At 42.4% G+C, this 25051-nt stretch overlaps 1 protein-coding gene across 12 annotated transcripts in view; it reads right to left on the bottom strand.

Annotated features, from left to right (window-relative positions):
• The window catches only part of AUTS2 (activator of transcription and developmental regulator AUTS2), a 1098554-nt gene extending 1074798 nt beyond the window's left edge, over nucleotides 1-23756 (bottom strand). For 10 of the 12 annotated variants that reach the window (XM_079120204.1, XM_079120194.1, XM_079120196.1 and 7 more), the window contains exon 1: nucleotides 22332-23755. In XM_079120204.1, coding sequence (XP_078976330.1) covers nucleotides 22332-22640 — 309 coding nt within the window. In that variant the 5' untranslated portion in view covers nucleotides 22641-23755. Of the gene's footprint in view, nucleotides 1-22331 lie in introns of all 12 variants that reach the window. The other 2 variants (XM_079120201.1, XM_079120198.1) reach the window with 2 other exon arrangements.
• Between the last annotated feature and the right edge of the window lie 1295 nt (nucleotides 23757-25051).

The following is a 25051-nucleotide window of genomic DNA, read 5'->3' as shown; positions in this document are numbered from 1 at the left end:
CATCGCCAAACCTTAACAGAAATAAAGAGTGATTAAAAAGTACCCAGTACAAAAACACTTTTTTTTAAAATTTGTACCTTACTATGCTATCAACCTTTACTTACATCTCTAATTTCTTGGGGAGAAGAAATTTCTCCTCTAAGTTCTGAGGAGAAGTGGAAGAGAAAATTTTAGGAAATGACATATCCAAATGTTTCTGGCAATGTTCTTTTTCTTGCTTGAATACTAGTTACTTGGGAATTCATTCAGTGATAATTCATTAAGCTGCACACATTTTTCATGATGTCTTCTATTTCACAATAAGTAAATTTAAAAAACAAATACACATGAATGATTTATGTTTCGGGAAGAGTTTGGTGGCTTAGAAATTAATTATTTTAAACCACTATGAGTTTTGCTGCCCCAAGGTAGCGCTCAAAAATATTTTATGAAACAGTTTTTACAAAACTTCTCTGTACAGGGGCTTGCTATAACTCCTTGGCCAGGCACAGTGGCCCATGACTATAATCCCAGCTATTCGAGAGGCTGAGGCAGGAGACTGGGGATATAGCTCAGTGGTAGAGCACTTGCCTAGTATGTGCAAGGTCCTCAGTTCAGTCTCCCAGTATCACAAAAACAATAAAATAAAATTTTTATTTTTATTCTAAAAAAGTTGGGGATATAGCATAGTGGTACAGTGTTTGCCTTATAGGTGCAAGGCCTCTGTTCAATCCCTGGTGTCCCAACAGAAAAGGAAGTGGGATGGGGAGGAAGGAGGGTTGCAGAACAGAACTCCAGGGAGTAGAGCAACTGCCTAGCCATGTCTGAGGCTCTGTCCCAGGAATCTGTATGTTTAATAAGCTGAGGTGCAGACATGCAACTGGGTTTGGAAAATGTCTACCATCTCCTCCGTAAAGCAAAATCACAAGGCAAAAACTTGTGATTTACAAGTCTGAAACCATTCAATTCATGTTCTCCATACCCAAAATGAGTGATGAAAAATCACCCACATCTGGAAAGTTGTATAGAAGTTTTAATGACTGAAAAAGTATTCTCTCACCAAATACAAGACACTAATTTTTTTTTTTTTTTCACAATTACACCTCCCCTAAAAGGAAGCTGATAAAAGTTACAATCACTATGTAAACTCCGACTGGGAACACCCCTTCCTGCAAATTTAAGGAGAGAAACAGTGAAATCAAATTACTTGTCTGTAGCCACATGGGATTCTGGCTCATTGGCAAAATCTACACATGTATTTTCCACAGCACAATCTTCAAGACTGTCCCTATTTTCATTATCATCACTGTGTCAGTGAGAGTTTTGATGTCCACAGATTTTGTGACAGGACCAAAGTTATTCAGCTAAAATCCAAAAGACAAATTGGAGCCTGTTTTCTAACCCCAGATAAAACTACCCACTGTATTCCAGATTCACATCAGGGCCCTTTAAAGGGTTATATCCTAACCACATTTCCCCTTTCAGATTTATATTCTCTAGTTTTAGATAACCACATTAATCTGGGTTGAAGTTCTGTAGCAAACAACCTTGCTCTCAAGCACACATAGGCAACCTTAATTCAAAGGTAGAAGTACTACCCCTGGGTCTTTTATCTGTGAGTACAACTGGGAAGCCTGCTGGATAATTGGTTTTAGAATAGGAGAACACTTGTTTTCAAACAGAGCATTAGCCAAGGAAAGAGGTTACAACAAAAGGAATTACGGTATCAAAAGAAAAACTAAAACAAAAACCCAGAATATAGGAAACTAAAACACCAAGAATCAAGGTGGCTCTTTCTACCCTCTTTTAAAATCTTACTTGACAGATAATAAATAGCTAAAGGCAGCTTGCATTTAGAACTTTTGAAGATTTACTTGTGTTCCATTGGGGGTTAAAGTAAAGAAATTTAATGGGTGAGGCACCATTCCATGAACCTACAATAATACAAAACTTCACTGAGAATGGTTTCTGTATTTTCTCTAAATATTTTCTATGTCTAAGCCTACCAAAGACCATAAGGAAGACATCCTGAGGAGCAGATCAGATAATCCTACAGGCAAATAACTTCTAAAATGTCTACCATCTCCTCTGTAAGGCAAAATCACACAGTATCTCATTTTAATCTCATTTATCCACAAGAGTACCAGTGACACAAATTTTTAATTCAATTAAATGTTTTAAGATATTTTTAATGGAAGCAATATAGTGCTGTGGGAAAAGCAATGACCCACATATTAGGAAACCTGGGTTCCACATCTTTGTCCTACCACTAACTTGCTAGGTCAAACAGAGTAATTATGTAACATAATTTTCTAGATCTTTATTTTCTCATCTATAATAAGATGTCAGACTTAAGTATATAATTACCTCTGAATGTGTGGGGGAGAAGGGGTGAAAGCCCCAGTAAAGCAACATCAGAACAAAACCCTTTATGCAGCATTAATATTTAATTCCATTACACAGTGATTCAAGTCAGGCTCCAGAGACCCACTGAATGACCATGAACCTAAAGTGAGACTATTTCCATTCCAATAAAATTGGGATCATTAACAGTATATAGCTTGTGGGACCACTGTGTGAGATGGCGTTAGTTGATTTTAGCAACTAAAAAAATTGCTGTCTTATAGTAAGCACTTGATAAATGCTAGTTGATATTATTATTATCCACACATCCATGCTGAGCTGATGGTGAGGACAAAATTGACAAGTACGTTCATGTCCTATTCTTTTCAAAGTAGACACAAATCTTCCATCTTTCCAAGAATTCTTGTGCAATCTTCTCTGAGAACACTCAGAAGTCCTTGTCTTTATTTCCAAACCCACTAATTTAGGCAGATGTACAAGTACTAGACTCCATTTAGCAGTATACACAGCCCCCAAGGATCCAGACTTCTAAACCCACCAGGAAAGCCTAAAGGGGGGGGAGTCTTACCTTGAATAACAACCACCACTACTCTCATTTCCTACATGCCTTCCCATACCTGAAGTCAAAAATCTACTTTAGAAATCCAAAAGCTGATGAAACAGCATATTCTTGCTTTTCTATTATTTTAGATGATTCTTTCTAAGACCTTACAGGTATAACAAGTTCTTCACAGGCTGAGATTTCTTTCTCTAGTCAACAACTGTCTGATGAAGATGATATTCTGTATCAACCCCTGTATCCTTCCGCCATTTAACCCAAAAGCTTTTGTATTTCTTTTTCGACAAATACTTTCCTCTCAAACTTCCCATTTTCTCCCCAAAATCCATTTTATCAATTAACTCCAAACATCACCTCTAAGGCATCCCTCTATTCAGAGGCCTAATGGTTTCCATCAGGGTCTAATTTTGGACTGTTGTGGAAGACTTGACAGATCTAAACTTCACTTCTGCCCGAGTCTTTCAAATCAAAGTAACCTGATAGTGAGGTGCCCCATACAAAGTCTTAGAAACAAACTTTAGTTTTCTGCCGCCTTCTCCCTCAAATTTATAAGCACACAGATGTATTAGGGGATTCCACTTCAAAAAGAAAAAGAATCAAGCATCATTATTACTTCAGCATCTTCCCTAAGCTTGAACCTTAGTTGTATGTACATCACTCTCATCATGTTAAGCTGCTAATATAAAATTCAATCAATTCCAAAAGTTCCTGCAAACTTCAATGTCCCAGTGCTTAACTTCTCTTGAAGAAATACATTCATGAAAGCACTTAAAATCAAAACCTCAAGATAAAAAAACACAACTTAAGATAAATTAGGCAAAAACACTTCTCTACCTGCCAAATAATTCCTCCAGAGTTTTTCTAAGGGAGCATCACTGTTACCCTACAACTTTTTCTGTGTTAGACACACCAAAAAATGCCCCCATACATCTCCAGAACGACATTTCTTGAGAGTGACTGCTTTTTTCAGTTCACTCTTATACCACCAGTACCTAGAATAGTTCCCGTAGTTTTAAATGTACCCATAAGCTGAATGAAGAAGACAGGACTGCTAAAGGGAGCTAAGACCACAGTGAGTAGTTAGGCCCTACATAATCCACAATTGACAGCACTTCCGAAGGGCATCAGCTTCAAACATATCCTGAGCAAGCTATTTGTTATGGTTTAGATCTTAGGTGTCCCCCAAAAGTTCCATGTGTAAAACAATGCAAAAAACCTTAGAGGTGAAATGATTTGAGTTATAAGAGCCTTAACCTAATTAGAGAATTAATCCCCTGACAGGTATTAACTGGGTGATAACTGAAGGCATATAGGGTATGGCTGAAGAATGTGAGTCACTGGGAGTATATCAACTTTTGGGGTAGATATTTTATCCCTGGAGAACAGAGCTTTCTCTCTATCTCCTTCCTAGAGCCATGTCCTTAGCTGCTGTCCTCCACCATAGTCTTCTGCCATGATGTTCTGCCTCACTTCAGGCCCCAAAGAATGGAGTCAGCCATCTATGGACTAAGACCTCTGAAAGAGCAAGTTCCAAAATGAACTTCTCCTCTAATTGTTCTTGTCAGGTCTTTTGGTCAGAGCAAAGAAAAAGTTGACTAAAACACCATTCCGGTGGCAGGGCACATGATACTGAACATCCTACCACATATTATATAAACCAAAAAATAAAGCCCTCAACTGCCATCCTATAGCTCAACACCTTTCTGTAAAAATGTGTGTACCTCAAGGTTTTTGCAATGAAAATTGTCCCCACAACTCCCAAGGTAATTCTGTAACTTAAATTCACCCCAAACACTTTCAGCAGACAGTAGCTCCCAATACTTCTGAATTTCTCAGTCCCCTTTCTAATGCCTCACACCTGGTCCCTAAGTATCTGAAGCTTTCTAACAAATATGTAAATGTATACTCACTTTGTTTCACAAAGTAATGGCAGAGGGAATAGAGAATCAGGAAAAAAGCTCCCTAAGACATTACCTCTCAGAATCCTGGAAAGCTGAACCATATTAAAAAGTGCAAAGGCTGGGTGTTGTGGCACATACCTGCAATCCCAGCAGCTCAAGAGGCTGAGGCAGGAGGACCACAAATTCAAGGCTAGCCTCAGCAATTTAGTGAGGCTCTGAGCAATTTAGCAAGACTCGGTCTCAAAGTAAAAAAATTAAAAGGGGCGGGAATGTGGCTAAAACATCCCTGGGTTCAATCCCCAGTACCAAATAAATAAATAAATAAAAGGTAACAGCAAAAAATGAAAATATAATAAAGGCCAGGAGTCATCTGAAAAAACTCAATGAAGACAAACCAACACACCCTACAAACAGAGGGTACCTATTCCCAATGCACACCAGAATTCTCTGGGGAGCTTTCAAATGTGTTCATTTAGATTTTGAGTGGGGGCTCCCTCTACTGTCCCAAGATTATGGGGGCCTTTTTAAAAAACTCCCTAGAGTATTCAAATGTGTGGCTAAGTTTGACAATCTGCAGCCCCCGCTTCCTCCTCAGGCAATACATACTAAAAATAACAATGCAGTTTAAAAAAAAAAAAAAAAAGTATAGTAAGATTTTTAAAACTGATGGTAGCTGTACAGATGTTGGTTATGTTATGCTATGTACAAGTTTGTATTTGTAAAGTATTTCATAGTCAAATGAACACATGTATACACATCTTTCTAAAAACTTTTTGGGGGGTTACTGGGGATTGAACCCAGGGGCTCTTAACTAGAGCCAAATCCCCAGCCCTCTTTAAATTTTTTTTTTTTTTTTTTATTTTGAGACAGGGCCTTGCTAAATTGCTGAGGCTAGCTTTGAACTTGTGATCTGCGATCCTCCTACCTCAGCCTCCCAAATTGCTGGGATTATAGGCAAGTGCCACCATGCCCAGCATACATTCATTTTTATACAACTATATTTTAAAACAAGCTCAAAGCATACTGGTCCTTGAATGCAGCAGCACAAATGAATTTACATTCCTATGGATTACAGACTGGTGGAGTCTGGGATTTTTATTTCACTGGGGGAAAAATATCAAGACCAATTCAATTTGATCTGACTTGAAAATGCTGACCTGCATTCCATAATACACTTCACCATACAGATAGGTCTTGAAAAATGATCTAGTCAAACTGAGCTGAGAAAGACCAAAGGTATCTGCCTAACCAGTAATCCACCTAAAATCAACAGAGCTTCCAGGCCTCAGTTAGCCTGGCTGTGAAAATCTCTATATAACCAAACATCTGGAATCACAGAAGTAATTTGGGACAAGAAGGTATTACAATAAAAGTACAGCTCTAGAACCATCAAAATGGGGATGAGGAGAATATAGTCCTCATAGTCCCATCCCCCTTCTTTCTCATGAGAGAGGCAGGGTAGGCTCAGGACTCATTCAGATTGTCTGGGTCTATTCCTTCCTCTAGCTCCCCACCCACTCACCCCTCCCCCATTCCGGGGATTTAACACAGGAGCATTCTACCACTGAACTACACTCCGAGTCATCTTCTCATTTTTATTTTGAGACAGGATCTAAGTTGCTGAAACTGGTCTTGAATTTGTGATCCTCCTGCCTGGAGTCTCTGGAATTACAGGCATGCAATATGATACTCAAGCCTTCCTCTACAACAGGAAAGTTACTGAACTTCTGTGAACCTGTTTCCTCATTTCTAAAATAAGAATAATAAAAGCACCTACTTCACGGCATTATTGTGAGAGTTAAATGAGATAATACATGTAAAGCTTTGGATATAAGGAATGCCACAACAAACAGTAAGCACTTGGAAAATGTGAGCTGGTATTAAAATTATTATGCACACGGTGGCAGATTCAGGCACCGTTTCCCATTTAGGGCAATCAGGCACTGAAACTCTATATATTTTTGAAATTGTCTTTTGTGAGAACCATACCCATAAACAGGAAAGGAAACAAAAATCATCTGGTCCAAAAGGATGCCCCTGCCTCCACTAGCCTAAAACAGTAGCAGCAAGGTACAATGAGAAGCTACCATATAAGAATGTCATATGTGGTTTCTAGATCTGGACTTATTTGACGACCAGCTGTGTGACTTTGAGGAAATTCAAAACCACATTTTCAGTTGGGAAATAAGGGTTTGGCATACACTTTTAGTTGTTTTTAAGTTTCTTCTATCACTTAGGTATAAAAGTCAAAGTCCTTGTGGACCTCTGCCCCATCTCTGCCCCTCTCTTCCCGGCTGCCTCTGTTCTAGCCACATGGCCTTCTAAAATTGGACATAACAAACCATTCCTTCCTCAAAGCCCTTACACCTCCTTTTAGCTCTCCTGAAATTTTCTTCTCCTGGCTATCCATATTTCTTACACCCTCACCCCCTTCAACTTTCTGCTCAAATATCACCTCCTTGGAGAAACCAAAGCCATCTCTATAAAATAGCACATCACCATACACACACTAAATTCACACTATCCCTTCACTCTGCTTTATAAAACCCCAGTTACTAACATATTATGTACCTGCTTATTTACAATATGTCCCCTATCCCCCTACTAGAATATAAATTCCATTAATAGCATAGATATATATTTTTCTTATTTAATGAGTATTCCCTGTACCTCCCCCTCAAACTGTGCCTGCCCAGCACGCTGAAATTCTCAATAAATACTTTTTGAATGAAAGAATAAAGAATTCAGATATCTTTTCCTTTCCAAAAAGACTCTTACCCTCACTTAAAAAACAGGTAAAAAGATGGGGTTCTTCTGATTGAATAAGGTCTGAAACTCCCCCAGCTGACTCAATGTCTCCAGAGGCAGCCCAAACCACTACCAAAGATGATCTCCAAAGTCCCTTACCAGTCAAAAAGCCCACATTATTTCTGTTAGACACCAAAGAGAAACATTAGATTTATGAATGACTCCATTCTCTAATTTCACCTACACCTGATTGGCAGTTCAAGAAGAACCCTGGAAATCCAAGCACACCATTGTTGCACTCCTAAGATATTTACAAACAGATGGTAAGCCTGAATCTTTCTATGCCCTTCATATGGCCCCTTGTGTCTTGAGGACCTATCACTAAGCATGTAGGCTGCAACAATCTCACTCCTCCTAACAGAGAAAGGAAGAGGGGTGACAGACTTGCAACCTATGTAGAGACAGATGCTCTACAGTACAAGTTATAAATTCCAGAACATGGCAGCCACTTGGTGGCTTCCTGTCTCTCTGCTACTTAGTTATCTAAATGACCCCCAAATAAAATCATCCCTAGGGTGGCCTGTTTGGGGCTCACAATCAGGAAAAGAGAGGTTGAGGAAGTCTCCTGGGGGGAAGGGGGCAGTCAAAAGAAACCCTCCTGAGAAGCCAACTGGCTATAATACCATAACGGGGTCCTAAACACAACTAAACAACTTTCTCACAATTGCACAAAGATATGAAATGTACTCAGCAAACGAGTAGGACATTTACAAACCTCTATCATTCATTTCAGCAGTACTGAACAAGAGCCACTGTTTAAAAGCATGGCAACCCATCCACTAACACTATAATCCTTAAACCAAAGACAATTCAATGACTTTCTATGTCCACATGTTCTCTAATGATGCCACTGATGCCAGCATGCTACAGGAGTGCTTCCTGGAAGATGGAAGTAATGACAAAGCACATCACTGGGCAAGCAATTATTTGCTGTACTAACAATTTTACAATGGCCCATATGGACAATATTTCAGCAAGATAATTTCCAAATCAGGCTGAGTATAATTTCTCTGTCCCTAATTCCAGGTATATCATAATAAACAAAGTAAGAGTACAGCTGAAATATGTAGAAACCTACAAGAATGCTAAAGAAATGTTCATCTGTAAACAAAGAACACTCAACTACGCTGAGGGAAACACAATCATCTATTAGCCCATCCTTACCCTGTGTCCTCAATTAAAAAAAAAAAATCTAAAAAGTCACAATAAAAAAAAAAAAAATCACAAGAGGGGTATTACAAACCACCAAGCTGGCCAAGGAAGGACAGAAGGAAAAGTTTAAAAAAAAAAAAAAAAAAAATCATGGTTTCTAACCAAGGTTTAAAATCTGAGTCAGGACCTAGGAATAATAAAGAATTTGTATTTCATACACCCATAAAATTAAAACATAAGGAAATTGTCTTTAAAACTCTGAACCTAACAGATACGATTCCTTCACACTCATTTTCCATAGTTAAATTTCAAAGGAAATGCTGTGACTTGGGTCTCCCCTTTACATTCTATAAAGACAGCCCTCTACCACATTTCCACTTTGGATGTGTGGAAGGATAACTATGATTACTGAAGAAGTTGGAAAGAGGGACAAGACACTGTGTCTCAGAGAATGATGGATCCAAGAAGAAACAGCCACCTCTCCTCAAGTGAAAGACCCTTCAGAGAAATGTTTAATTGACCTGTCTTCATATTCACCTAGAAGCCTTTTTAATTTTCAGTCCCAGAGAGGAAATGGGGTGGGTATCATCGTATTCTCCTGTGGCCCAATTGATGATCATCAGCCAGGTCTAAAACCTTAAGTTCTAAAGGATGAACTAATCGGAAGCCCAGGAATGATGAGGAGGGGTCTTCTGAAGAAGATAACATAGGAAGCAAATCTAACAGTTACATGTATTTAGCGTACTCTTTGTAGCATAAACAAGCCTGAACAGGGCAGAGTAAGAAATGGAAAAGAACAATCTGCAAATGTCCTTAGAATAATGAAAGGAAACAATAATGAGGAAATAATGGACTATTTGTCACCAGGTACCATCAAGAAACAGATATGAAGAAAAGCAAAGAGATATTTAGTAGTCTTTCACCAGGAGAATGGAGTACCTATTAGTTTTCTGTGTTTCTTTTTTAAAGTTGCACCAATAATAAGGTCTCTTTTATTGTGGAATAGATTTCTGAGAGAAGTGGTACTTACTGTAACAGTTTAAAAGCAGACAAAATGCTTAGGAATCTCTAGTAATTCCTTAACGCACACTAAACTGTGAAAGGATGCCAGTCCTTTCTCCAATTTTACACTTTTGTTCCAAGGGGCTGTGTCAGGAAGTCACTGAGATAAATAGGTCCAGGGGTTTACAACAGGGACTGGCACAGAGCAGCCCTCATTCATGAGCCTGAACTCTGTGACTAGTCTAAAATCTACCTGAGTAATGCTAACTGGGAAAAAGATTCTAATACAAGGAAGGACACTGAAAGAAACAAAACAGCAGCAACAGCAAACATGCTACAGACATACTATGTGATTGGCAGAAGAGTACTTGCCTAGTATGTGCAAGGCCCCGAGTTTGTTTCCAGCACCACAAAAAATTAATTAAGAAAAAGAAGAGACAGAACTTTCCAAAAAGTGATAAGGTACTCTCTCCTCCAAAAGCCTATTTTTATAACTAGAAAATCCTTTGTAACCAAGATAATTTCCAGGAGCAATAAGGGACAGAGACCCATTTGAGGCTTTCAGAAAATGAATCTGTACTAAAAAGAAGAGCATAAAGGGGTGAAGAGTCCAAGTTTTCAAGTCTGGCAGAAACTGCTACATTTCCTGATCTACAGCAAGTTAACAATCTTCTCTGGGCTTCGGTTTCTTCAACTGAAAAACAGGTATCATTTATTTTTTTCAAATGATAGTTTTGTGGCACAATGAATGCAAAAGTGCATGCACAATGCCTGGCACAGAGCAGAGTAAATAGCAGCTCCCTATTCAAAAATACCTTTTCACGGATTTTTTGTAGAAATAAGTCAACAGTAAAAAAGTACCGAATACCTACTATGCACAGATTACTTAGTAAGAAACCAATAATTACAAAAGCCTCAAATATTTCCTGAAGGATATACATACAGAGACAGCAGGGGTCAAAGGCAGGGAATGTAGAGAAATAAAAGAATACACAGGAGAAAATACAGGGATTTTCTCATTTCTTAGGTTCCAATCATAACTCCCAAGTTACACAGAGTAACATATAACAGATCCCACCCCCCAAAAAAAGAATAGCATTTGAACTTCCCATCAGCTGCCAAAGAAAACAATGAAGCACATCATGTCATGGTTAACACTTCAAAATGTCCTTCATGCTGGCCCCAAGATTTCAATCAATGGGGAAATCATTTCAGAAAGATTAAATAAGTGCTCCCAAATATAGGAAATAAAGTATTGCTCTGCATATACTCACATACTCATATCTCAGTATTAAGACTATCAACTATGTACTATCATTAACATTACTATTATCATCTGTAATTTCAGAAACAGGAGAGCAGAAGCAGTTAAAATTAACTCTGGGTAGGAAATACAGATGAAAGAATGAGTTTGAAGTAGGTTTTGAAGTCTGAATGACACAAAGAGCCACATGGCCAAAATATTTTACAACTCTTAAAAAGTGATCAAGGGAACTAAAAGTGAACAGAAATGCTCCATTAAAGAGTTTTTGATACTTTTAGATATTATGTAAAACTACTCTTAAAAACAGGAATTATTTCTGGAATGACACTATACTTCAATATTTAAAGCAGTTATATTCCTTCAACTGAATAGTGAGCTGGAACAATGAGGCCCGCTAGTATATTAAATTAATAAAATATTTTAAAACGACACAACAGCAGGTTTCAACATTCAGGTGTGAAATCACACCTCCTTGCACACAAGGCTGAATTATCCCCTTACCTCTCACCTGCAACTATCATTTGCTCCCTGCCCTGGTAGCTCTCAGCTACCATGTATCCTCAGAAGTTCACATCTGGAAACAAACACTACCTCTGGGGGCCTCATCTGCTATGGGAGTAAGAGGGAGGACGACAAAAACAGAAACTTCACCCTAGCTCAGACAACTTCTGAAATATCTTTTCAACACAATATAAAAGTGATCTGATAAAATTAAAATGTACTATGGTTAGGAATAAGTATTTTTCAAAATAAAAAGAATAAATTTACTTCACAGTTCCTACAAAGGCCAGCTTCTTCCATTAAGTCCAATTCTAAAAATTTAGCAGAGGATGTTTCATCAGTTGAGAGGGCATAATTAGATGTTTTGATTAAAGCATTTTCCTCCCCTGGTTAACAAGATATAACAGATGTCACCGACTTCCCTAATAACAATACAGCCCCGCTTTTGGCATCTTTACAATTTTAAAACTGAACTGTCATATAGAAAAATTATAGCTGGAGTGTCTCTGTACAATCATGACTCTGAAGTGGTTATGACATGCCTGGACTCCCCAATGGAACAGATATGGAAATCATATTCCATATTCATAGCCGCAAGCCCTCCTTAGCACACACTTGAAAACCTAGCTCTGAAATCTGAATGATGCGGCCTTATTCAAATCACCACCAATTATTCCTGGAAGCACCAACCAAGTGAGGTATAAAACCTGAAGAGAAAATGCAAATCTCACAGTCACTTTCTTCAAGGAGGAGAATGAACACATGCAGAAATGTGTTCAGGGAAAGCTATGCCCATCTAAAGTGACTCACTCTACCAAAATCCCAGCTTCCCTACAGAGAACAGTGCTGTACTTGGTTTAAAAAAAAAAAAACTCATATTTTTCACAGCAAGATTCCCTGGTACATTTGATCCAATTTACCAAAAAAAAAAAAAAAAAAAAAATTATTTATACCACTTTTGTCAACATATCTACCAGTCCAGAATGTGACTAGAGATACGTCTGCATTTTAAATGGATGGCAGAGCCTCTCTGATCGAAGTTCAACGCAAACATCCTGGTTTAACAACTCCATTAATGACATCAAGCAAGATCTAAAGATTACTCAGCCCCTATGTCAGTCGCATGTGTTATTTATAGGACAGCATATCAATCATGTCTTCCCCTTATTATTTCCTACTTTCTGCTGGTAAGCTATTTGGTCTGCCAAATTAGTACATTCCATTGCTCCTGCAAATCTAAACAATGCTTGATAAAAGATTAATAAAATAGGTTCTCTGCAACCACATACACGTACGTTCGCAGGGAAATTCATCAATGTCTTTTTATTTGCATATTTGGCTGATTGCCCCCTACAGCAAATATGTAAGGCACAATGCTCAGATATTCTACTTTATGGTTTGCATTTAATTCTAGGTGTCAATATGCTTCTGTTTTAATTACATCCATCTTGATATGTTATTACAATCCCATGAAAACTTCTTTTCATTATATGAATGGTTATAAATACATACACATGACAAACAGTTGTTATAAATTTTCTGGCTCAGCAATAAACAGACAAGAAGACTTAGCCAACATGTCATATGGATTTAAGATTCTGAGTCTTTCTTCAGAAGAAAACTTTTGGTTGAGTCGTCAACTCAAATATGCTCCAAAGCTCCCTGTATTAAATGTTCTGCTACCAATGTTGTTAAGTTGTTCTGAGTTTCCCTAAATCGCTAGGCTAAAAAAAATATTATACCCTCCCCTCAGAAAGTGGGCCACATTAAGGTCATCTTATACCCAAGCAATTATTTTTCCACAGGACACTAAAAAATGAGCAACCCTCATATGACCACCCTAATTTTTTTTAGCACCTTCGTTCCTGGAGAGAAATAAGGAAGATTTTTTTTATGTGGTGCTAAGGATCGAACCCAGCGCCTCACACACATTAGCCAAGTACCCTATCACTGAACTATAACCCCAGTCCAGTAGGGGAGATTTTTAAAAATCGTTAAGTACATAGAGAAAAAAGGCAATAATTTTCAGGGTAATATAGTGCTGTCAGACAATGTGGGGTTGGGAAAAATATTTTTAAAAGATTCTTGAAATTCACTAACAATCAGAACACAGAAAAAAAAAAAAACGGGAAGCTTTACAATCATGGGTATCCATCCTCATTTGAAGCATTATTTTAAATTAAATAAAAATTTCCTTTCAAGGTTCCCAAATCCTCAAAATTTCCAGGTACTAAGAAGTAAAGAGTCGCCTGGTTAACAGTCAGGGCCTCTAACTCTCAGTGTGATCTACAGGTCAATTAACTCCTCTGAGCTATGTTTTCATGTCAAAATGAGAGGTAGAACTACATCACTCAAGATAAGGTCTCTACCTCTGAAGCCACTGAGGCTGAGAAAGCACTACGGGCCAGCAATGGTTGAAGTGGAAAAGATTCAAAGGATTCTCTGAAAAGGTGTTGTAGGTACAAACTTCAGGAACATTAATCTCAAAGCTAATTTTCACAAGCAACTATAAGTGACCACCACAATAAACAGGGAAAGAGCAAATCGCAAAATAAAACAATGCACAATACCAAATGCTTGTGGTAGTCAAAGTATAAATTCCCTTAAACTATCAAAGATCATTTCTTGGAGAAAACAATCCAAGGCCATCATTATTTTCTCCAACTTAACATGTACAGATCCAATGGGTGGAAGTCACTGGAATTTCTTCATGAGGATAGAAAACAAGTGATAATCTAATCTCCAACTGTTGTTATCTACATCTTCATTCTCTTAGGGGATTTTCCCCCACTTTGTTTTTAACCATGGAAACCGGTTCACTGAGCAACGCTTAACCAGCAACCTTTAGCCTGCAAGCACAAGTGAACATAGAAAACTAGGAAAAAAAAAAAAAGGAAGACTACTTCAATATAATAACTAAGGGATAACTCCAAGCCTGGACTATAATCTCTTAATTCCTTTAAATTCTTAAGTATCACTGCCATCAGAAACTTTACAGAAACCTAAAATGAGTTTGGCTCTGAGGTGCAATAAATGGTAAGTGTGAAGACAAAGAAAATGATATCCCTCAGTTTTTATCACATTTTGACCCTGACAGGCAAGTCTCAGTTTCAGAATTTAACTGCAATTTGAAAACATTATGTTTCACCCATATAACCAAGAGCGCAGATCTGTCTTTTGCAGGCTGTGACTCAGTAACATCCAAAGGGTACTTAGAATATGAAGATTTTCTGCCAAAAAATTAATTTCAACCTGCATTAGCCACTTTTCATTACTTTATACACCGGGCTTTCCCCTTCGCTGTGACTCCACGTATACTACACATGGCTTTTGTAGGGCTATGAAGGTACCAAGGAGGAATGGCACCATGAGGTATACATAAGCCAAAATGACGGTAAAGTTTTTGTTTTGTTTTGTTTTTTGTAGTTGTAGATGGACAGCATGCCTTTATTTTATTTATTTTTATGTGCTGCTAAGGAGCAAACCCAGAGCCTCAAACATGTAGCCAAGTGCTCTGCCACTGAGCTAGAGCCACAGCCCCAACAGTAAAGTTTTTTTTTTTTTTTAAATATTTGTATGTAGTTAATATGTCATGTTTGTTCAGGCAAATCCTAAACAGAATTCAGAAATGAACTGAGAAATCAGAAAGATGAACTAGTCCAGTCCAGAAAATTGTGGCAAACCATTTCCCTACACAAGTTACTATCAGAATCCCTGTAACAGATTGTAAATGCTCAAATAATTCAAGTTTAGAAATTTTAAAGTTTTCATATTTCATCCACAACTCCCTGAATCCATTGCCTTCTCTTATCTGCATTATTTTGATAGCTCTAAAGTAAAGGAAGGAGGGACAGGAGGAGGGATACAGGGAAGTACAGAGGCAGGCAAGAGGTGGGTGGTAATCTAAGTGAACCCTAAAACGAGACTGCCACATACCTAATTTGTGAAACACTTCAAAATAAGGGAGCAGTTCCGATGATTTCAGGCTTCAAGTTCCCAAATGGATGAAACCAAAGACCTGAACAAGAATGAGGCAGAGAAGCCTGCACTTGCCTAGACCCTCCATTCCTAAGCAAGCAAAGGCCATCAATTGATGAAATTCACTTCTTCCCTCCCCAGTTACTAATAGCTTAAACAATGATATGTATTCACTGTACCAAGACACACAAAGCTAGTAACAATCTTACCCTACAGGTTTAACAGAAGTAAAGCAAAAACAGAACTCATATCTGGAAGAAAGAGGACACTTTAGATTTTATATCCCCCTTCAAAGGAACAAACAAAAACCTACATTCAAAAAAAAGTACAGATTATGTATCAGAAACAGTTCTGTCCCAACTAATAACATTCCCAAATTGTTTCTGATCCTCCCCTGTCTCAGGTTTTAGCAAATTAATTGCCATATTTTTCTTCCTAACTTCAATTAATCTGATTTTTCAAATCTACCTAAAAGTTTTTCAGAACTGTTTTAAATGACTAAATTTATAAAGTCAGACTACATTTAGTATATAACAACTCCTATTCAGTATAGGAGTAAAATAAAATTCACCCTCTACATGCATACCCATGAAAACACACATCACATCCCTCCCTTCCTCAAGTATTAGCAGCCCTCTTGTTCAAAAATGTCCAAATCTAACAAACCTGGGGACCTATATTATTCCGTAACAGCTAAACTGCCACTATTTTTTCCATTTGGGATCTTTATTTCTATTCTCTCAAACTAAAATTCACCATTTATTTTAATAGTATATACAACTGTTTTATGGAAGAGTCCCAGAATCTCTGTCATCTACAGCACTTTGAATCATGTTTACGGCTCGTTTTTTCATCCTTTTCCAGCAAAGAGCTAGAGAATACCACTCTCAGACCAAAGGCTCAATCACTAACTTTATGATTCATTTTTTTAATTTACTGATTCATTTATATCCTCTCTCCTTCTGCAAAATAGCTTAAGTGGTTAATTTCCAGTTAACACAAGCTGCATGGACTCATTCTACCACAACCTTCAAGCTCATCTCACATAAATACTCCTCCAGTGATACTCTGCCTTATAAACTACTGAAATTCAGTAAGAATGGTAAAATGCTTGAATTCATAACCACACACTATTCACATCCTTCCTGTTTTCCAAACCTTCTCATCCCTTACGAGTTCCTCAAATGCTAACGCTACACACACTTTCAGAAGTGAAATGCTTGAACTGACCCGTTTACTCAGCAGTCCCACAGCCAAACTTTCCAAGATAGAAAGTGAAACGGGCAACAAAAACAGCTCCACAGTTTTCCTTGGCTCTGTTAACAGCAGAAGAGACACTGTGACCCTTTTTGAATTATCACTTCATACATATGAGCAAAAGGTAGCTAATCTGACACCTTTGTTTTATCATCAATGTCAACCTTCTTTCTCACTCAACCTTTTTTTCCAGGCTGCTAAAAAGCAGCAACACATGAAACTAAAAGGAACCAATGGAGGATAAAATACACTCACTGGTAGCCTCAGAATTGGGCTGCTATCACACGAAAAGAGGTTATTAATGAGAATCACTCACCAATACTCACCTCATGGTAGGGTTGCTAACAGTCAGTGAGAAGGCTGACACCAGGAAGAAGAGGGGAGAAGGAAAAGAAGTGGACTGATCTTCCTCACTATGCACACCTCACACTGCCTTTGCCACTCCTGCTTACGCAGCAGCCTCCCACTCAACTACAAGCTTCTGTGCCTGATTTTCCAAGTCATCTAACATCAGCCCACTAACCCAAGACTCAGAGATTACTAAATTCCAAGATCGGGAGGACTTCTTTTTGGAATATTGTCCAGGATGTCATTCCATACTAGTTTACAGATTACAATGCTGAGCATAAAAGTGGCCAAATAAATTCAGGAAATAAGATACATGCCTTGTCTTCACTGATAGTCAAAATTCACCTTCACCTAATAAAGACTTTTAATTCTGGCAGAGCAAGTCATTCACTTACTTTTGTCCAGCCCACTAAGATCCAAAATCTATTTGAGGGTAGCTTACCTGTTTTGGTCTGGAACACAACTTGTGAACAACCTGCAAACCTATCTTCCCTTTCAGCTGGAGAATCTTTTGCTCTAAACTAGTCTTAATCTCTCCAATTATGAAGAAAATGACACTTTTAGAGAGTTGACTTCCCAAGGAAGGTCTCTGTACAATTAGTTTGAAGGGAAAAGCCTAGGCCATAGGTCTCCACAGGTCTCTTGACCACATAACTTCTTTCTTCTTATGAACCCAGGGGTGCTCTACCACAGAGATACATCTCCAGCTTTACATTTTATTTTGAGACAGAGTCTCACTAAAGTTGCTGAGGTTGGCCTTGAACTCACAATACTCCTGCCTCAAGTCTTCTGATTAGCTAGGATTATAGAAGTGCCTGCACCAACCATGTAGGGCAACAAGCGCTTTACCTACTTTGTATTCATTTCTAACAGTGCTTTCTTGTCCTCAAAGCCTTAATCACAGAGTGTCTTCTTACTGGTCTATTTTTTGTGCCTTCTTCAGTATTCTTAAGAATGCGCTCCAGTTCTCCACTCCTATCCTATCTATGCATCATCCTTCCAAGACCCATCTTCTCCATGAAGACCCCTAAAAAACTTCTGCCTATCTCACTACCCTCCCTATCTCTGAACATCTACTGCACTTTTATCTCTAAGTCTACTTATTATGTATTCAAGTACCTGTTTCAAAATTATTTTAAAGGTGAACTTATTTATCAACCAAACTGCGTACATCTTCAAGATACTACTTTCTCCATACTTCTGATGCCTTGCACATATGAAGCAATTCATATATATTTGCTCTGATATGAAGAACATGGTCAATGTTTTTAAAAAAACTGATTGAGCCTGATTGAGACTTGACCATAATAATTTATTAGAAACAAGGCATATGATAAGTACATCAAATTCTGTACGGCCTACTTAAATGACCACTGATGTGTGGGTAAGCCCCAAGACAGAGCTAGGAAATGAAAACCACAAATGAACATCATTATGAAATGAGTGTTCCTTAATTTTCACAAGGTTCCAAGGCTCCAACAAGTCTCTTGTCTGCTAATACCAACAACTTAATCTTCACTTCCCTCGGTCAGTTATACTGAAGGAGGATACCCAAAGAACCCAGTACACAAAAGAATAAGGGGGAAAAATGATTTGCAAAATCTAATTTTCACCATAATGCTCACGTGACTTCCTAATAGAGATGACGCAGAAAGCCAAACATTAAAAAGTTACCATTACCTGGTGCATTAGGATAGACTGATCTAGGACCCCAATATTTCCATTTCTAAGTTCTTAGCTGTAACCACTTTTTTTTTTTTTAACTAGACATATCTGGGAATATTTGCTCTTATTCTGTCATTTAAAGAATATCCAGCTAAATAATACCATACCCAAATAGCAATTCTGTTTCTTTACTACCTAATGAAAAGAACACCATGTTCAACTTCAGCCTCCTCACCCACCCTCTTATCTTCTATCATGAGATTCTTCATAATCACACACTTGAACTTCAGGGCACAATTACTCCAGGGAAGTGTCCCTGCAGAATCTGAAAGTACCTCGGCCAGTTTCACTGCCTATGAAGTGTGAGACTCGCCCAACTATCCTCACAGCTTTCATCATCTTAAATAAGATCCAACAAAAGTGGAAATAATCAGCATAAAAAGGCAGGCTCTCATTAGACAAGTTTAATTATCTACTCTCTAGTATCTATAAAATCATAGCTGGACTGGAATTATTTATGTCAACACATTTCATTATGAGTTTTTAAAAAGGGAGACCAAAATCAAGCTATTCAGAATAAAATCACGAAGTTGATGTGTCCATTAACACTACTCTAGTCTAACAACTACTGTTTTAAACTGGCATAAGATATAAGCCTAGCTATGCAAGTCAATATTTCTGGTTTCTTATCACAACATCATAACAGCAGCAGCCTTAATGAGAGGTGATAAAAATTGTTTTGACTTCTAAACACAAGGCACAAAAACATAGTGTGTATTTAGGGTGACTCTTAGGCTCTATAATAGATCTTAACATTTACAAACATGGTCTGAACACCCATTTCTGTCCAAGTTCATAGTTTAGTTGCCTATTTCCTAATGATAATTCACTAAACCTTCCAAAATGGGTAGTGGGACATCAGAGGTTTTATTTTAACATCACTACACATAATTTTGACTATCCAAAATGGACACTATGTGATAACAAGCAGACACCATATCTACCTTTTGCCAAAGAATCAGACAAATAATTTTATTTCCTAGTGTATGTCCAATATGAAAGTTTATTAAGTTTTCCTACAAAAGTTAGGTCTATGAAAATGTAAACACTAATAGCATATTTGACATAGGGAACTGCTATTAATTTCTTTAGGAGTGATAATGATACTGTGGGGTTTTGTAGTTTTTGAGTTATTATGATTTAGAGATTTATACACAAATATTTACAGATGAGATATCTAAGAGCAAGGAATAACTATATGAACTACAGAAGAAACAAGATGACATGTCAGTTGGTAGTTATTGAACTTGGATGTTGGGTGTACTGGGGTTTAACGTTCTGTTTGTTTACTTTTGCATATGTTTACATTTTCCTATGAAATTTTAAATAACTTTTTCAAAAACTTAGGCCTTTTATACACACACACACACACATATATATATATATTTAAATATGAAGGTGATACTGGATTCAGATAACCAAAGTAACTTGTGTTTTGAATCTAAAAAATTACAAGAAAACAACAATTACAACAAGGGAAGAAATGGTATTAATGGTGTATTTTCAACTTGTGGTCTTATTTAAAAATTACAAGTTTTCACACTCAAACTGGAATGAGCACATTTTCTCTCAAAAGCCAAACTTATTGATATCTGTACATCACAAGCCCAAACAGCTACTTATTAAAAATAAAACAATAGAAAATTACTATCTGTTATACCCATCTTTCTTTGGTCTTTCAAAATGGTCAAGGGAATTCGGAGGGCCTTCTTGCTTAGTGAGGGACCACGTAGAAAGCAGGACCACTTGTAACCATCTTTTACAAGTACTTTCCTAAACCAACCACAAATTAGCATTGGTGAACCAAATTCTAGGCAATGTTTTCTCTTAGAATGCACGATGCCATTTCAATCTCTATCTTGAAGAGAGGTCACACTTCACAGTACCCACTCACCTTGGCAAAGTTGAAGACACACTTAGAATTATCCTAAGTGGTGAGCCTCAACACTCAAAATTTTAGCCAATACACCAGTTCTAGAACCAAAGGGTAACTGATTCCACCATTAACATCAAAATCTATGGTCACCACCAACACAACCATCATCACCTTCCCTTCCTCCCCAACCAATGTCCACCATCCACCCTGACCAGAAGCAGTTCACAGAAAAGAACAATGCTAAAAGAAAGATTGTTTTTTACAAAAATATTTAAACCTGACACCAAAACACATATACAGATGTACAGTTATATGTGAGATTTAAGCTTTCATTAACAAAGCTTGTATTTCTGCATTTGAAACAATACCATAACAACACAAAATAAATAAATAAATAAATGTGAAAACTTTCCTTCAGGAATCCTAAACCCTCACATCAGGTGCATGAAAGGTTTTGTGCTTTAGAAAGCTGGACCAACTCTGCAGTCTCAAAGCATTCTCTGTGTGTGGTGTGAGCACTGGGGGAGGGGACAGGGAGATGGGGGAAGAAAGAAGGCAGTTAAATTTAGAGGCCAATGACCAATTCTAGCATCAAATCAGATCTGTCCAGGCAAATACAGTTTCCCCTAACCCCTAGACAGACCTTCTCTAGCTCCGTCCTCGGAACACCACCACCCCCAGCCTCTTAAGCGGCAGGGAAAATGTGCATTTGAAAATCAAAGCTGCCAGCAAGTGCCTAAGGAATAAAGACACACATACACAAAGCCAATCACTTAGGAAACACACACACACACACACAAAAAGGGAGAGGGACAATTGGTGACAAGCCCATCAGCAACCAGCTAGAATTTTATTCTTTCCTCCCACCAGTCCTCCCTGGTGTACCTTTTTCTGTCCTTCAACTAAATTGCCCATGTACACACACAGGGTATGTGTATATGTGCAGACAATATTACAATTAACCCTTTCTGTAACACAGCTCCACACAGAAGACAGACAGATATTCCATCCTTTCCTCTTCTCTCCCCTCCTCCCTCCTTTCTCCCAAACAGGAGAAAACGCCCCCTTCCCCAGCTCCAGGAAAAAAAAAAAAAAAAAAAAAAAAAAAAATGCGGTGGGGGGGTGCCAAGAAGCACGAAGCCCCCTCCCCTCTGGCCCCAGGACACCCAGGAAAGGTGTGTGCTAGACACGCGGACACAGGCTCCGGAGCAGCACCCAGGGAACCGTCCGCAGGCGCCCCGAGCCCAGCGGAGACTTCGGCAGCCCAGAAGCCATGATTGGGGAGGGCGCGGAGGAAGGGGCAGGGGCCGCGCGCTCCGAGCCGAGGGGCGCATTGTTGTGGCGCCCGCACCCCTTTCTTTCTGCCCATCCGCTGCGGAGGGCGCGGGGAGGGGGCGCCGGGCATGGCAAGCCAGGCGGAGACCCGAGGCGGGCAGGGCTCCGCGAGTGCGCCGCCGCTCCGCCGCGCCCCCGCCCGCGAGCAGCCCGGGGCCGGCCAGACAGACAGACAGACAGACAGACAGACAGCCGGCCGCCGAGCGCGGCGAGCCCGGCAGGGGAGCCCGGCGCCGCCGACGGGGCCGCGCATAAAGGCAGACGGGGGGAGGGGGCGCTTACCTCCAGCGCTTCAAAAGTGACAAAGCTGGTCATGGCAAACCCATCGATGATGTCCTCTTCGGCCGAGGTGGACTCTCGCCGCTTCCTCCGCGGGGGTCTGGGCCGGGACGGGGCGGAGGACGGGGGCTTCCCATTGTCTTCCTTGTCGGAGCCCGACGACGAGGCGAGCGAGGGCGCCCGGGTCCGGCCGGCCCCGCCGCCGCCCGCCGCGCCGGCCCCCAGCCCGCCCCGGGAGCGCCTCTCCCGGTCTCGCTGCGACCGCGACCGCCGCTTCTTGCGGAGTCCATGGCCCCGAGCCGGGCCATCCATGGCTCTGCCGCGCCGGGGTCCCCGCGCTGGCCGCCCGCGCGCCACAGGCTCCGGCCGCGGCCGCACAAAAAAATTGACACGGAGCCCTCCCTCCCGCGGCACGGCGTCCCTCCGCCCCGAGCAGGGCGCGGGGGCGGCGGCGGCCGAGCGCCGGCGGCGAGGGAAGGAGGAAGGCGCGGAGAAAGAAGGGGAAGGGGCGGGGAGAGGGGAGGGCGCCGCGGCGAGGGCGCGGGGCGCGAGCCCAAGTGCGGGGCTGCCCGCCGCACCGAGGGCCGAGACGCCTGCGAGCGGCGCCGAGCAAAGTAATGGCTGCACACACAGGTCTCCTTCGGAGGCAGAGAAATAACTCGCCGAGCAGGCAATAAATCAGAATAGCGGAATGCTTTGATCGGGAGACGCGGAGGCTCCGGGGAGCCCGCCCCGCGGCCGCGGCCCGCCGCGCCCCCCGCCCGCACCCGCCGGCGGGCCCGCAAAGGTCGCGGCAAAGTGGGGGCGCGGAACTTCGCCCGCCCCGGCGCGGGAGAACGCCCCCGCCGCGGCTCACGCTCGCCGCGCAGGAAACTCACTGCCGGGCCGCGAGAGGTCCGAGCCGCGCAGCCGGCGGCGGCCGGGGCCGGGCAGCGGCCGCAGCGCGGCCAGACCCCCGGGCGCGGAGCGCATAATAACGCCCGGCCCGTGCCCCGGGGCGCCGCACGCGGCGGGCGAGCTCACGCCGGGCAGTTGGGGTGGCGCTCGGCCCCGGGCGGCAGGAGGGGAGTGGAGCGCCGCGCCGCCCCCGCCACAAAACAGAGTCCCGGTCCCGAGAAGAGGGCGCCCTTCCCCAAAACCGGGAGGGCGAGGCAGGCGGTCGACAAGCAAAGCAGAGCAGAAAGAAAGCTCCCCGGGAGGGACGCCGGGGAGCCGCCGCCGCCTCGAGCCGCCCGCCCGAGGCAGAAGCGCTGACGGGAACGCCGCTCTCGCCGCCGCCGCTAACGCTGCCGCCGCCGCCGAAGCCCCGAGCCGGAGGGTGCACGGCGTGTCCCCGGGCGGCTGCAGCGGGAGCCCGGGCACGGCCCCATCCTCCGCCCGCCTCGCTGCGCTCCTGCTCCTCCCCCTGCGCGGCCGGCCCACCGCCGCCGCCTCAGCCCAGCCCCGCGCCGCCCGCCTGCTCGCTCGCTCGCTCGCTCGCTCCCTCGCTCGCTGCCTCGCCCGCGCGCGCGCTCACGCCTGCCGCCTCCCCGCGCCTCGCTCGGCGCGCGCTCCCGGCCAGCAGGATCACGTGGGCGGCCGGGCTCCTCCGCCCCCGCCCCCTCCCCAGTTGTAGAGTGTGTGGAAAGCAGAAGGCTGGGGGCCGGCCGCGCTCGCGAGCCCAGGGCATGCGCGCTGGGGCGGCCGGGCCTGCGCACTGGGGGCGGCGGGGCGCCGCGCGGGGGGCGGGGGCCAGCCGCGGGGGCTTAAGAGGGCGAGCGGCTGGGGGCGCGCGCCGGGGTGGCCCTCGGAGCGTCCAGCCTGCCGCCCCCCGGCCTCCGCGCGCGCCGCGCACCTTCGTGGAACACTTGCTCCTCGACCCGCCGGAGGAGCCCCAGGGCGTTTTCCCCGGCGACCTGTGGGGTCGGAGCGGGACGCTCAGGGTTGGGACGCCGCGGGGTGCTCGGCCCGGGCGCGACCCGGGCGCCGCCGAGGGAGCGGGACCGGGCGGCGCGAGGGCCGGCGGCGCTCCGGCAAACTTTTCCCCACGTGGCGCCGCCGCGCGAGGCCCTGCCACCCCGCGCCGGGCGGCCGCGAACTTGACCCATCGGAGCTGCCGCCGCTGCGGGCTGGCACCCCTGCCCGCGCCCGAAGAGAGCCGTCCCGGGGGCCGGGCCGCCCGCAGAGCCACCGCCGGTCTGCGGAGCGGGACCCCGACTGCCCCGGCCCCGCGCCGCTTCGCTTTCTGTCCGAGAGCGGGCAGCGCCGCACGTCACCCGTCGCTCTCAGTGGCCCACCCTTGGGGAGCAGGAAAAAGGAAGCAGGCTGACCCGTGTGACGGTGCTTGCGCACGGTCTTTCTTAATTAGGACCCCAGGGTGCACGTTTCATCGGGACTGTTGGGGGGAGGTGAAGAAAGGAGTTAAGGACCGTGTTTTCTCTGACACGCCCAACTTTGAGCGATCGATTGATTGATTGATTGATTGGCTTTTTTCCTTCAGTCCCCATGCCCCCCCATTCCTTTTTCATTTCACAATGATTCGTTGATTAGGGCTCACCCTGATACACAAAACCGATAAGGGCCTTCCTGGCTCTTAGATCTTATGCTCTAGCAGGCAAGCCTCACTGCTTGTACATTTCTGACACAAAAAATCATAATTTGTCATTCCCTACTTTTAAGTTACCCTCCAGCTTCCCCATTACTGTATCCCAGGTCTGGATTTTTCTAAAATCTGAGTGGGAGAT

The sequence above is a fragment of the Sciurus vulgaris genome (genome assembly GCF_902686455.1).
Source record: "Sciurus vulgaris genome assembly, chromosome: 18".
NCBI lineage: Eukaryota > Metazoa > Chordata > Mammalia > Rodentia > Sciuridae > Sciurus > Sciurus vulgaris.
Note: the sequence above shows the minus strand (reverse complement) of the source record. Positions and strands in the feature narration are given on the sequence as shown.